General features: G+C 38.3%; 1 protein-coding gene across 3 annotated transcripts in view; it reads left to right on the top strand.

The window, feature by feature from the left end:
• The first annotated feature begins 328 nt into the window (after positions 1-328).
• GABRA6 (gamma-aminobutyric acid type A receptor subunit alpha6) overlaps positions 329-15,560 on the top strand; it is a 29,005-nt gene continuing 13,773 nt past the window's right edge. The window contains exons 1-8 of one of the 3 annotated variants that reach the window (XM_074884112.1): positions 329-605; positions 793-911; positions 1,106-1,173; positions 2,444-2,664; positions 2,770-2,852; positions 3,455-3,598; positions 4,262-4,414; positions 8,582-8,841. In XM_074884112.1, coding sequence (XP_074740213.1) covers positions 568-605; positions 793-911; positions 1,106-1,173; positions 2,444-2,664; positions 2,770-2,852; positions 3,455-3,598; positions 4,262-4,414; positions 8,582-8,841 — 1,086 coding nt within the window. In that variant the 5' untranslated portion in view covers positions 329-567. Of the gene's footprint in view, positions 606-792; positions 912-1,105; positions 1,174-2,443; positions 2,665-2,769; positions 2,853-3,454; positions 3,599-4,028; positions 4,182-4,261; positions 4,415-8,581; positions 8,842-15,560 lie in introns of all 3 variants that reach the window. The other 2 variants (XM_074884111.1, XM_074884113.1) reach the window with 2 other exon arrangements.

Raw genomic sequence — 15,560 nt, 5'->3', positions numbered from 1 at the left:
TCTGTTGAGAAAGGTCAAAAAAAACCCAGTAAATTGGAAACTGTAGGGTTTTGGGGTTTTGTTCAAAGTTCTAATGATGCAGAAGCTGCATAATAATCTCCCTGTGAACCATAAACATAGTAAAAGCTGAGGCCATTTCTAACATAATCTCTATCAGCAAGATGCCAGTGCTTTTCCAGATTTCCTAACAGGTCCCTGCTAATTCCATGCCAAAACTAGCCGTGGATTTCTTCCTTTTAATCTCCCCTAATGCCTTATTCGATTATTGTCACTGCTCTCCGACCGCGCACCGTCCCTTCAAACCCTAATTCCCGCCCTGGAGCGGGCAGACGCGGCTGAGCGGCGGTGGCGAATGCCAAGGGCACACACGGCCACAGGCACCCCCCACCGCCCCAGCCCGGGCAGCGGGCGGCCGAGGGCCACGGGGAAGGCGGCGAGCCGGCCGGGCCCTCCGACAGCCTCACCCGGCGGAGCCCCCGGCCAGGCGGGGACGGAGCGATGAGCGCCCACACTTGCTCCAGGTGACGGGTCTGAGGGCACCCGCGCGTCCCCGCGCGCAGCCGAGGCATGGCTCTGCTCATCGCCTGGGTGTGCGTCGCCGTGAGGTGAGTGAGCTCCCGCCCGGCCCCCGGAGGCGCCCTCCAGCCCGGGCGCAGCCCGGAGGAGCAGGCGAGGGGGCCCGGGCCCGCTGCCCTCCCCCGTTCTCCCCTGGGGCCGGGTCCTCGACAGGTGCGAGTTTGGCGGGAGGGCTGCGGCGAGGGGGCTGACGGCGGGCTTGGCCTCTCCTCGCAGCGCAGCGCGGGCGCTGGGGGACCAGGGCGACGGGGCGGACCGCTACTCGGAAAACATCACTCGGACCCTCGACAAGCTGTTGGACGGCTACGACAACAGGCTCCGACCGGGCTTTGGAGGTAAACTCCCGTCCCTCGGGGAGCCGGAGGGGACGCGGCTCGGTGCGGGCGGGCGAGCTCTCCGGCTGCCGGTGGAGGGGGTGGCCCGGGCGGGCGCGGGAGGGGGAGGGCCCCGTCCCGGACCCGGCCGGAGGGAGGCGGCGAAGGAGGGAAGTTTCCCCGCACCGCTCCCAGCTCGTCTCCGTGTCCCGCAGGCGCTGTGACCGAAGTCAAAACGGACATCTACGTGACCAGCTTTGGGCCGGTGTCCGACGTGGAGATGGTAAGGGCCCCGCTTGCCACCCCTGCTCTCCATTTCCCGGATTCATTACGGTGACATCCGAGTCGATCGTCATTAAAGCAGATTATGAGGCTTAATCTTCTTGACAATCTCTAGGGCCCCGCAGAGCAGTTTTGGCTGCAGCCGCATATAGCTATTTTCCCAGCAGAGCCAGCCTGGGCAACTGGTGGCCCAGGCCTGCTAGCCTCGGGTGGGGGCATGGATGGTCACGGGAGCCTCTTTAACCTCGGTGAGAAGACTGTAAGCACCTGTGGCCCAACACACATTTGCAGGAAGGCTGCGAGTAGAAGATAACCTCATGAGCAGCTGCGGGGGAATGATGCCATTTCTGAGACAGCCGCCCCTTGCCATGCGGAGTGCCCCCAAATTCAGGTAGCTGCAGGCTTGGGTGAACTCTGTCAATAACAGCAGCAGCCCCAGGAAAACGTTATGCCATCGGAGTCAGGATGGTATTTCTGTTCTCATTCTGGAAATTTACTTTGATTGCGATTTTTGCCCTTGTACACTTCCTCCAATACCTGCTCACCTGACCCTGCAGCCCAGTTTGCAGACAAGGAGCTCTGGGCCCCAAGTTACAACCAAAAGTTTTTCCACCTTTCTGCATCAGTCAATCTAAGAGAATGTATAACCTTGCCTTCTTACAAAATTTGCCTCTGGCCAAGGGTTAGTTCCATTTCCTAAGCAACTTCTGTAGAGAACTCCTTTCTGAAGTCTTGCGAGAATATTACAAAGAATCTTCAACAAAAATAATTTAGATTAATATTGACTTGACACCATAATCCTACTGTGATGTGACTCACTCACATCAGTCCTTTCTTTGTGAATATCCAAAGTAAGCTGCCGAAGAGGCACTGAGCATGTCTTTTTGTTCCTGGCAATTAAACATTGATAGTTTGATTTTGCAGTTTGAAAGGATACTAAATTAGACATTTGTATTTCCTAGACCTCAATCACTTTGAATTAATTTATTATCTCTGAGAGGACAATGAGGTTTTTTTTTTCCTTACTCATATCAAATTATATGTTCACTGATTAATTTGTAACTACTCTTTAAATAATAGGAAAATAGGATATGTTTTCATAGACTCTTTTTTTTTTTAGTAACTACTTAATGGTAATAGGATTAAGTGTTTAAGCAGTAAATGAAATGCCACTGACGTGTGTTAGGTTCTTTCGTGGAGTTACTGTATATGCAGTAACTTGGGACTGCTGGCTCCCGCACTTAAGTCAACCACGTATTTATTTTCCATAGGAATACACAATGGATGTCTTCTTTCGGCAGACATGGACTGATGAGAGGTTGAAGTTTAGTGGGCCAACTGAAATTTTGAAATTGAACAATTTAATGGTCAGTAAAATTTGGACACCAGACACATTTTTTAGAAATGGAAAAAAATCAATTGCTCATAATATGACAACTCCTAACAAACTTTTCAGAATTATGCAGAATGGAACTATTCTTTACACAATGAGGTGAGAACCTATTCTGCTTTTTGTTGACCTTTATTTGTGATTCTTTCAGCAGTATTCCTGCATATATCATTTTTTTTCATTGTCATCTACTATAATGTATTCTAGACTAACCATTAATGCTGATTGTCCTATGCGGTTGGTGAACTTCCCTATGGATGGACATGCTTGTCCATTGAAGTTTGGAAGCTGTAAGTTTTTCTGTATCTTTCAGTTTTTTATAGTAGTACATTTGGTCTACATGTATGTGAGATCAGAATTGGGATCCTAGGATACTACTTAATGACATAGCTGAAATTTTTTATTATATTTTTTATACTAGAATCTTACTTTCTCTGCTGAGACTCAGACCATTCATAAGAACATGGATTTATTTGCTGAAGAGTGACTGTTGGAGCATATTTTATTGTTTATTATTCTTTCACATCTAGTAGTCCTTCAACAAGTCATAAAAGCTGTGGTACATTTACTATATTACTTCTAGTTTTGCAAATATTTAGTCAATCTGTGGTAATCAATTTTGAAAACATTTAATTGGTCTGTGGTAATCTATGTGTTTTATAGCAAATTAAGAAACAAAAGTTAGTGCCTATCAGGTCCCACCTCAACCATTCTCTTGTTGATTTTTTTGCATTTTGTCATTAATGAGGTTAGGAACTTGCTGGAGCAGGATGCATGTTTCTATGGGTATTTGAGCCACAAAATGGATCATGCTACTTATTTTTTCAATTGCTTATACATAGTTAATATTATTACATAATTAATAGTAGTATTTTTTCCCTCTGTAACTCAGATGCTTATCCAAAAAGTGAAATAATTTACACGTGGAAAAAAGGACCCCTGCATTCAGTAGAAGTACCACAGGAATCTTCCAGTCTCCTCCAGTATGACCTCATAGGACAAACTGTATCTAGTGAAACAATTAAATCTAACACAGGTAAGATGTAGCCATGTAGAAACTATTGACGTTATAAAACATATCTTGAAAATAAATTGTATGTTTTTTCATATAGAACCAAATTAGTTTAATTATCTTTTGCCATTTTAAAAACTAAAGTCCTTGGAAATAATCTAACCGTTGTCTCTTAGAAGATAGCTTTTCAATACAGTCCCTTCAAGCATACAATTTTTCGTGCAATTCTTAAGAATTCCCCCTGTCTCCCTGCCCCACTAAAAGCAATATATGAAAGGAATATTATTCTCCTCCGTTTCCATGTGGTCACTTTACCTTTTTTTAATCAGCTTATTTTTATTAGGCACTAGGAGGCCTGTTAAGTGCTTTCCTCAGAACATAGTATGTTGGATTTAAGCCAGTAATGTTTACTCATATGTTGCCAAAATGTGCTGACATACTTGTCTCTTAACAGGTGAATATGTAATCATGACCGTTTATTTCCACTTGCAAAGGAAGATGGGCTACTTCATGATACAGATATATACTCCATGCATTATGACAGTCATTCTTTCTCAGGTGTCTTTCTGGATTAACAAGGAGTCTGTTCCAGCCAGAACAGTTTTTGGTATGCTGCATTAAGGTCTTTGAACAGCTCAGCATCACATATACCATTCATTCATTACTTTCATTACTTGTTTGTTTTAGGCGAATATTCACTTCAGCTGCTCTATTTCCATCTTCAAAGGAAAATAGGCTACTATGTCATTCAGACATACATTCCATGCATCATGACTGTAGTCCTGTCTCAAGTTGTGTTTTGGATCAACAAAGAATCTGTTCCAGCAAGAACCGTGGCTGGTATTCATGTTTTGTTCTTTTATCATTCACTTCATTCACTGTATTGAATCCACTGTATCAAACAGCTACTGTAATCCAGTGGGGACTGGAAAAGACAGCTAGTAGGTTTCAGTGAACAAAAGTAAATACTAAAATTAAACCAAATAATATTCAATACTCTCACAAGGGTCAAAATTCTTTACTTAGAATGTTTGGTTAGCCAGACTTGTTTGTGACGTTTTTCTTCCCCTCATTATTTTTTCATATGCAGGAAGGGACAATTTCAGAGTAAATGTCAACCTCTCCATTTTTTAAAGAGGAATTTTTCTATTGATTTATTGTCTTGTGAAACTAATCTGAGTTAAAGCTTTAAAAGAAAAAAATCACATGGGATGGAATTAATCTCTGACATAAGGTACCTCATCTAGCACTCATTCTGAAGTGCTCTCTTCCCCTAGTCTACAAAGGTATCTAAACAGCTAGCAAGGACTTTAGATGGATAGAGTTAGATGAGATGAATCCTGTCACTAGAACAGGTTGGAGTTGTAATGTGAAAGGTGTGTCCATATTGCACAGCAGGACCCTTTTTTCTTTCCAGTGCTTTGAATTAATGCTCCCAAAGCTGTGAGTTTTGTCTCCTTAATTTTTAGTGCGTGCTTTGCTATTAAATTTGACACACACCTCCCACTTCAATATTGATAAGCTCTGTAACTGCACTTGTTAAGGGGTAAACTTTCACTGACTGAATTGTTTCTAGAAAAACAATCATTAAAATACTAAGGAAAAATAATAAAACTTGTCAAAAACTTCATGAATCCATTGCCCATACATACCCGTTTTGCAGCCGTGTTTTCTCTTAACCCAGTAGTTCTATACAGAACATTCCCCTTCTGAGACTTGTCTTCACTAGCAAAAAGGCAGCTATATGTTCCCTAAGCATAAATGATGCAAGTCTCATAACTCAAAATGAGTCTATAATTGTAGTTAGCAGGCTACAGAATTTGTATAATTTGATTTCAGTCAATTGGCATTTCCTACCTGCATGGAGTGGTTTTCATAAAAGCATTACAAACTTTCAGGAATGCTAAGTGAATACAGCTTCCTCATGTGCCTCTGAAGGAAGATCAACACTTTTGTTCTTGAAATCCCCGTTGGGATTTGGGATGCAGTTTGGCATCATTAAGCACTTAAAAGTATTATTTTCTGGCAATGGGGATTTCTTTTAAGTGCTTAAAAATATTAAAGTATGAGGCAATAGATTTTCAAGGATGTTTATTGCAATTGAAGGATATAATATATATAAGAGGTCTGTACACCAAATATGATGCTACCTGATTTGGCTTTATATTGCATCTCTGGACTATACAGTTACATCCTCGACATTTTGAGTAAGACTTATTTGCTATGTAGTGGGCAGTGGAATTCAGTTCTATATGCTTGAAGTAATGTGCGAGTAAGTCTTTAGCTGATTCAGTAATAATTACACAGACACCCCAAACCCTGGAATAACAACTCTTAAATGTCATACAGAATTAGAAACAGAAAATATTTTATAAAAATAGTAAAATAATCATCTTTCTCAGTATTGTGGAAAATCAGACATGTTGGCATTTTAAAAGAATATTTCAATCCTTACTCTGTTCTTATTTCTCCCAGGCACAGTCTGAATTTATAGTCCTTACTAATTCAAAATCCCATGGGTTCTGAATACTGTCATCTAAGGAAAAGAGGGCAAATTCCTTATAACATAAAAGACTTCCAGGCCCTAGTAAAAAAGAAAAGGTTTAAAATGGAGAAGGTTTAAAATGGAGAAGTAAGTCTCCTTTCTGCATCATATTGCAAATAATTTAATTATAATTTTTCAGTTTTACTTCTAAGTTTCCAAACTATAAGTTTGAGAGAAATTAATAGTAGAAGAATAACAATGGTATGCCCAAACCAGTTTCTCAGAACAAATTCATTTAGCAACTCTGTTTACCTCCAAAATAGATGCCAGTTATCATTTGCAGGTAATATTACAATAAATACTCTGAAAATTTGCAAAGATAAAATTAATGGTCATAAGCACCTACTCTTTACAGAGGTGCAAGTGAAAAATGGGAGACAGAAATACGTGAAGAGGCACTTCTGCATTCTTTATAATTGTGTCATTGGAAAGAACAGCAGATCGCTAGTATGAAATTCCTTATTTTATGTGCGTTATGTACATCATTATGCATATACATATATAAATGTGAAGTTTTATGAAGCATGGCATTATCTGAAATTACTTAGAATAAGAAACATGGTTATCAGAGGCCTAATTTTACATATGCTCTGTATCCATATAGCAATGGCTATTATTTCACATTTTTATGTGCTTTTATCTAGTCTATTTTATTCCCGGCAAAAAGTTCATCTGTTATTTTGCAGAAAGATAGTAGTCAGCTTCTACCTTCCCAGCAGGTCACCCTGGGAATTTTAAATTAATATCTAGTCATTAAACTTTATTATAAAGTCTCAGATAAGGAAGGGTGCTTGGGTTTTTTTGTTGTTTCATTTTTAATAAGAAAATATATTTCAGTATTTGTATTATGTTACAGATTCTTCAAAACTTACCAAGAAGTGTTCAAAGTGGAAAGACAAGGGTAAACAATCATCAGTTACACAGTTTACCAACTGTAATTTGGCATTCAGTTTGATAAAGTAGTTTTCCACAATGCAGAGCATTTCATCAATATTCACTCCACATTGAGAGAAGTCTTATCTATATCTGTAATAGAATAGGAGTCCTATTCCTACGTTTAAATTCCTGCTGCAGTAAGTTTTTATTCAGACACAGAATATATCATTTTTATTACTAACTAGCACATGGACAGATTCTAATCTAATACACATCGTATTGAAAAGTTCATTCTGGACCTTTGAAATTGAAATATATCTCAGCCTACTTGTATTCATATTATAAAATGAATCTGGCAGATTTGGGAGAAGTAGAGATCCTACATAGTTTTATACCATTTCCTATTTGCATTTCATTAAAACATGTTAAATAATGACATTGGGACGTAGTTAACCTCAGACAGCTGGCAAGCTACATCATGTGAAAGAGTTGCAAAAAAAATCTGAAAATAACCAAGTCACCCTGTCTTGATGCTGCAGTATGCAATGACACTGCATCCTTTCCACTGAGCATCATTCAGAGCATATTGATTCATCATCACAACATGACATTATAACATCTTTTACTTTCCCACCTACCCTTTCCCAATTGCAGAAAAGAGCAGAAGAAGGTATTCTCCACCTTACTGTCTTTAAATACCTGCAGTTTTCACATTCTAGCAGGCATAATTATAAGTAAACGTGAGTCACAGAGGCTTATATGTTAATGAATGAGTTCGTTCTTGCAGTCTTTGCTTGTATCGGGCAGCAGTGGGAAGTAAGTATATTTCCTACATTATTAATGCTGTACACTCCAAAACAGAAAGAATAAATTCATGAATTGATGTAAAAACCACTATGGTGCCCGTGAGCTACACGACCAGATTTGTTGTGTGAAAATAGATGAGCAGCTCTAGAGAAGTAGCTTTTCTGTCCTTCCATATTTGTAACTATGGGCACTTTCAAATTAAGATACAGTTAGTGAATCTTAATGTATCCAGTGATTAAAGACAACACCAGAGAGGACCAAACTCTTATTACTTGAAATATTTGGATCGTAGCCTACCGCTGATTTTAATGCAGAATTTGATTCAGTGAGGGTTCTGTAAGTCATGATCTGTCTTGTGCAACAACAGGAGAAAGAGAGGATCGCTGTTGAGAAATGACAGTGTGTTAATCTGGATTTCTGCCAAACATTCCACTTACTAACCCCTCAAGTAAAGCGTCTTTCATAGTTTGAGCCTGCATTGTGTTACACCCATATTTATCACAATGCTAAGCAGCTGCACCATGTAGTATGTAGTAATCTTAACCTTCAGCGTGTTCAATGTATTAAGGAGTTTTGTTCAGAGCCTTTAGGTACTGAAGCCAGTATGCGTGAATTATTTAAGAATACAAAATACTGAGCAGTCTTGTTGGTTAGCTGGTACGTAGGATGACAGCTAAAACCAAAAAGGAGGCGAGTTTTTTTTAATATATATGAATTTAAGAGTAGCAGGGTTGAAGCAAAGTTCTAATGCCCCCATTTTCTTTCTCTTTATTTTCAAGGAATCACTACAGTTCTAACAATGACCACTTTAAGCATCAGCGCACGCCATTCTTTGCCCAAGGTGTCCTATGCTACCGCCATGGATTGGTTCATAGCTGTGTGCTTTGCCTTTGTCTTCTCTGCACTTATTGAGTTTGCAGCTGTCAACTACTTTACCAATCTTCAGACTCAGAGAGCAATGAGGAAGGCAGCCAGGGCAGCAGCACTGGCAGCAGCACTATCAGCAGCAACTGTACCGGCAGAGGACGAGATTGTCTCGGTAATTGCTTGCTTTTCTGATAATAAGTATCATATAGGAAGAGGCAGCTGAAGTAGCGAATGCAAAACAATATTAAAGTGATCTTAACCTGAAACAGATTATGTAACCAGGTCATGTCTGTTTATCAAAGACATTGTTCTTATTTCAGAAAATGAAAAGTCTTCATTTATTCATATTTAAATTCAGATATGATTTACTAGAGAGGTGTTTATTTGGTAAGATATTTAAGGAAAGCCATTAGACTGTTACCCATAGTACTTCTCTTGAGCAATGCTGTAGGCAGCGTGGTCAGGCAGCTGGGGTTCTCTCAGTAAGTTTGCAGGATCTGTAGGACACTGTACAATGGAATGAACATGTGCATTGGCCAGATGATGATGGGATCACTGTAGTACACTGGTACATACCATAAGTGGGTCATCTGGAAGAAGAGGAATTAGCCTTTACATAAACTTCGCATCTGTTACTTTCATAAAAATCTGTGTTGGTGGAAGCTTGGGGAAAAAAACATAAATGTAAAGATTAAGGATAAATTTTACTACATGCAAAAGATAGGAAGGCTTTCCAGTATCAAAAAAAGTATGTCAGAATTGCTTGTAAATATTATTCCTTGCATCTTGGGCTAAGTAATGAATGCTGTCTCACAACATATGTTAATATATTTATCACTATAGCCCTCCTGTTTTCAAAATCAGTTTTACTACCACCACATTTCCCATTCTGAGAGGAATAACAGCATTTGAATGACCTTCTGCAAAACTTTTGACTCTGTAGTTGAATTAGGAAGTCAGTCTAAGAGCTATTGAATATCAGGGCCACACCTTACCCACCATATAGTAATTTTTCACATTTGCTTATAAACAGCAGTTAAAGTTACAACATTAGGTACATTCAAAATGTCAAAATCCTAATTGATAAATTCCATATAATAGCGAAATAAAAGCTCGACAGCATCTTGCTACTGGTCCTCTTGGAGCTAATCAACAAATGTTCTTCACTTCAACTGGGAAGCATTGTGCTTGTAAGCCACATTGTGTTTTGCTTACAATTTTATTAATATTGAAAAAAACCTGAAGACATTGTAAGTTATAATAAAGTAAATGCATTTTATTTTCACTAAATATATAAATGAAAAAGGAACAAACCTTTATACATTTTAACTCAGATCCACAGAGTTTTTGTTTGTATTTTGAACCACAGTTATGTAATGAAAATACAAAAGAAAGTCCATCCAAAAAATTTAAAAGGAGCTTGGAACCAAATGTTTGCAGAATCTTGCACTGATTTTGAAGTCACAGCAGAAAGGTTGATTTAATTTTGGCAATATTTGCAATGTTCTTGCCTACATTTATTTTAACTAGTAAACTTTTATAATTATATTTAAACCTTACAAAAAACAATGAGAGGAAAAGAGAATATGTGCTTGCCAATATTTAGGACATACTTCCCCCCCCCGCCCCCAACGTCATGATATTTGAGAAGTACTCTGGACTGAATGAGCAGAACATTGCAACAGTAAAATAGTGTAAAATAAGAAAATATTGTTAAGACTGAAGGAACTTTAAAATGTACTAAAGCTTCGTTGTTATTCTTTTGTTGTCTTCTTTTTGAGGGCAAGCTATCAGAAAAAAAGCTAAAGAGATCACTTGGCTTTATGGAGCATGAGGAAAATATTGATAGCTGCTACATAATGAAGAGGAACAATAGCTCTGATCTTCCCTACACACACTTCCTTATTCAAGTTTGAGTTAATCATAGGGAGGTTTCAAAGGGGGAAAAAGAAAAGCTACTTTTTTTTCATTGAAGTCCCCACTGAGTGATATGAAAACAATTTGGTCTACTTTGCATGTGCTACTGCTAGTGAATTCACAGCAGGTGCTACAAAGCCACCGTCACCACTTCCCTCCCCTCCCCAATCTCTAGAAGACAACTGTTTCAAAAAATAACCCTCTGCATATGCCCAGATATCCTAGAACATACTCCTGATGATTGTGGCTCCTCCAGTACTTGTGGGTGAGATGTACACGGTCATGGTCATTGCAGACCAAGCTAAACACAAACTACAAAATTGCTGTTGAACAAATTAATAAAAGAAAAATAAATTAAAAGACTCCCAAGGGCTTCAGCCACAAACAAGCACAGAGCCAAACTGAAGACATACCTTCCTCATTTTGTAAATACTTACTTGTTAGCTTTTCCAAGTAAAAGCAAGCAAAAAATAAGCATCTAGGAATAAAATAAACATCTAGGAAGCACACTGCAACCATTTCCTCAAGAAATGATTTACAACTAGCTAACAACATACAGATTTAGAAGAGTAGTAAACCCTGTAACACCAAGGTCCCAAGATAAACTCAGTCTCTAAAACAGCTCACAGTGTCCACAGAATTCTACAGTCCTGATCTTGCTCAAAACTCATGTTATCCAAGACAGTAGTTTTCAAGCCCTGTAAGTCCAGCACCTTTCTAGGACCAGTTCTCTATGAGACTGCACCTCTGCAGTAATAGAAAAAGCAAAATCAATGATACCATAAAAATGAAGGGTACTTACCATTGAAGTAAAGATGGTATAGTCAAAAGGGCTTCTAGAAGAATTAACTATTGGACTTACAAGGTCCCACTCCAGAAAGGCATGCTGGGAAAAAGGAGTCATTATAGGATAACAGATTTTAAGAAGCTTTTTTTTTTTTCTTTTTCCTTTTCTTTCTTTTTTTGTGTGGTGAAGGTAAGGGGGAAAGAACGTTTGTATGTTGTCACACAGATGGATGTACTGCAGTCAGTGATACAATTTCAGCTGAAACAGACCTGAACTACCTAATTTGAATGCTAACAGTATAGTTAGCACAGGCTTATTGCATGAGTATATGACCGTTTCCACAGGATTATCATCCTCTACTGAGTTTTGTACTTCTATAGCTACATTACCTGTCTCAGGGCAATTATGTTTAAATAAGGCACACAGCATAATACTTAGTTTCTTTCCTAATGTAAATTTAGGAACTGTTTCTGAGGTCCTGATTTCCTCTTTGTTACCCCATACTCCCAACTCATTCCATTTATTTGCCTCTAAATTATTCCATCACTTTACCTTCCAGATTTTTCTTTTTTTTTGGTTGTTACAATGCCCAATTCATATCCTTTACCCTTTGAGTATTTTATCTTACCTCTCCCGCTCTTCTTTTTGTCTTTTCTCCTTATTTACTCCACCTCTTTTCTTAAAATGTTGCTTTCTAATTCACTAGGAAAAAAAATCTATTAGAATCCATGTCATACATTATAAAATGTTTTTTTAACTATGTTATTTGATTTAAAAAAAAAATAATTAACATCTTTCCCTTCTCTCGTACCCTGCACTTTGGTACCTTGTCTTTTCTAATATGTGATTTTTTTTTAATTTCTTTTTGATCTTTTAGATAGGATATTAAAGTTTTTCATCCACTTGTAATGCTAGTATTTTTATTTGTGATTTTTAAGTGCACGAAAGTTGTCAGTATTTTAGCTATATGAAAGGATGAAGAGTAGCGAACAGTGTGTCAAAAATGCTTACTGTCTTCTACATTTATCCAAGTCAGATGGTATTTTTACATTGAGAAAATTTCTTAAGATTATAAAGGTTTACTCAGTTTTGGGGAGTCCATTTGTAAAAACAAAAGTGAAAAAGTGAGATGTACTTGAAAATTTTCATGGCTGTACAACTGCCAATGAAACTGTGCTACCAGTAGCAACATTAAGAGTAACAACATAGACTATATATTTTTAATAATGGATTATTTTAAATTGGCTGAAGAGTGGCTACAGAACATTATGGTGGGAATAGTCTTAGGCTGTCTGAACTAGTACTTTCTGTATGCCAGGAGACCCATTCTCCTGCTTTGCATAAGGGAGACAGTTTTGGTATAAATGAAAATTCAAAGGAGTTACAAAACAGCCAGTTAGAAGCTTTTGATGCTTGAATGAGGGCCGAAACATGTCAAGATAAACATATTTATAGAATATATTCAGTTTTTTTAATTCCAAATTAACTATATTTCCTGAAAAAAAAATCAACAATCCAAAATACGATCAGAAAGCCTTCTTCCCCCTTCAATCTAGTTAATGTTATTTAAAATCTTGCTTTATTCAAATGAACACAACTTTTTCTCATGGGTTTTTATACTGTAGCTGAAAAACCTGTATACCCAGAAAAGAAAGATGGCAGAAGACCAAATTCTGCTCTACCGTACTAATGGAAGTAGGAGAAACTCTGCTCAAGTCATTGGACTACACTGTTTTCTGTAAGAGAGACAATGGTCCGACTATGTGCTCAGTTAACTGATGACAGCCCAGCATGCCTGTTCAGGTTCCAGGAAAGTCACTCTATTTACCTCAGTTGACTGAGAGCAGAATTTGGCTTGCTGTCTTTGTCAGCTGCAGGCAATCCCTGTGTGAAATACAAAACGATGGGTGTTCCACTCCAAAATATGATGACAACAAGCTGAGTGGTCATCTGGACCCTAAAAGAAACCTGTTTTTATTCATGTGGTGACCAAGCTTGTTCTAGCATGTCAAAACCAAACATTATATATATACATACATATAAAAAACATTATGGCATTTAGCTTTTTAATCCATTTCAAATGTGTATTTTCTATATCAATCATATTGTTTCATCATTATGGCTTCCTTTATCCAGGAATATCCCAATAATGGAAGTTGCAGGGGAAGGGGAATTGGCGATACTGTCTGGAGTGCAGCATTTGAAGTAACACTCTGTGAGACGGTCAGGGAGTACACACCATGGATAAAAATACATCCTTTCCATGTGAGACACTATATGTAAAAGACAAAAGATTGTTACAGGGTGGTAGCTTGATTACCGTTATGGTCTAGAAGACCCGTTGTTTTAACAGAAACAGCACAGAGCAGTGAAACGCTGCTGGGAGAGCTTCCTTCTCCCTACAAACAGCCTTGTCCCTGTGTTTCAAAATAACATGGCTTGGGCAGAAAAGGATTCTCTTTAACAACCATGCCCAACTGCAGAGCAGCCGTATGTCATGTCGGTATACAGGTTTTAGTTTTCTATAATTATGTCAGAATATATTGAGTATGTTTAATAAGCATCCTAGTGTAACTGAAAGGAGAGCACTTCTATTTGGATTATCAAAAACCCTTTATGAGATCATCCTAGAAAGAGCTACATGCATTATAGTCTTGCCTGAGAACATGGCACTTTCAATCGAATTAGGGAGACCTTCCTGCTCCTCCACGATTGCAGATTATCAAGTAGACTATTAAAAACAAACAACAACTTTCAATTATATTGACTTTTTGTCAGCCCAACAAGAAAAGTAGATGCTGATTATTTGGTTCTGCCCGAGTTAAATATTTGTCTGATTGACAAAGTCAATGCAGGGCAGTAAGGAAGGTTTAGAAATAGCTGATATCATACACCAAAATAGAAAAAAATCAAGATGAATTGGATGTAGACAATTTTTAGTTCAACATTGAAGTTTAATCTCAGTACCTTTTTTGCAGGGGGACAGTGAGGACAAAATAAAGTAAGCTAAATTATAGAAAAAAACCCCAAACAAGCCCCTCTATTGCCGTTTGTGTAATTCTGTCTCATTTAGACACCCAAAGTAGTTTCTGTATGCTGCAGAAATCCAGCAAAAGTAAGTGTAGAGACAGGGATTGCTCTGGATTGACAATGATAAATTTCAGAGCCACATGTGACTATGAACTTTTAAATCTGTTTAACAAGCATATATTTTGACAGAGGCTCTGTGCTAATTATATGATTTTTCTGATACGCTACATATAAATGTTAGGAAGAGACTGTACCACAGTACATTCACATTGAAAAGTGAATGACTAGGGTTCCAGTCTCTGCTCTCCTTAGTGCTTCCTGTTTTATATGACAGCAATTTTAATACAAGGGGCATGGTATATTTTTCAAAGTTATGCTTTCTGCCTCTAATGGCTTTTTAGATTTTCCATGCAAAGTAAAACAGCTTTGAAGTAATAAGGTAACAGCCTCTCCCCCTAACCACCTTCACCGGATGATGAGAGAGGTGAATTTCAATCCCTGAAGGTTAAGAAAGAATTTGAACATGGCTTTCGTATGCTCCAAGTGAGTAATTTAACGTGATTTAACCTTTTTACTAGGGTAAAGAACAAAGAAAACACATTTGCATGCTATTCCTCATAATATTTCTAGGAAAGGAAACTTAGAATCCCTCAAGAGATGCCTAAAGCTAGGACTGTTAATGACTTTAAACTATATTCAGCTTTTAATTATGCAGAACACTGTTTATAGATGTTTGCAATACACATTTTTTGAATCAGATCCCACAGATGAGATAGGCAAAGACATGTCTAAATTATAGGTTTTAATGAATCTTTGGCATGAGATGGATACATAAACTGCACGGGACTGTAAAGATTGAGGTACCTTACTGCATGCCCAAAAGGAGCTCTTACATAATGTGTTGAACTTTCCTGCTGCACGATGCTGCATATAGATTGTTCAGTAGCTAAGCAGAGTTTTTACAGATCACCCTGTTGAATGTAGGGGCTAAGCAATGCTTAGCTCCCTCTTTGGGAGCTAAGTCACTAGTATGTGATTTTATGTGTATATAATACGAATGGTTGAAATTACTCAAACTGTACCTGCTAATGAGATGGGCAGGAAAAAACAATGTTATATATTTAATTTAGTATTCTGCCTTGTACAGACATTGAGTT

The sequence above is a fragment of the Strix uralensis genome, chromosome 14 (assembly GCF_047716275.1).
Source record: "Strix uralensis isolate ZFMK-TIS-50842 chromosome 14, bStrUra1, whole genome shotgun sequence".
Taxonomy (NCBI): domain Eukaryota; kingdom Metazoa; phylum Chordata; class Aves; order Strigiformes; family Strigidae; genus Strix; species Strix uralensis.
The sequence above is the reverse complement of the archived record's forward strand: the minus strand, read 5'-3'. Positions and strand labels throughout refer to the sequence as shown.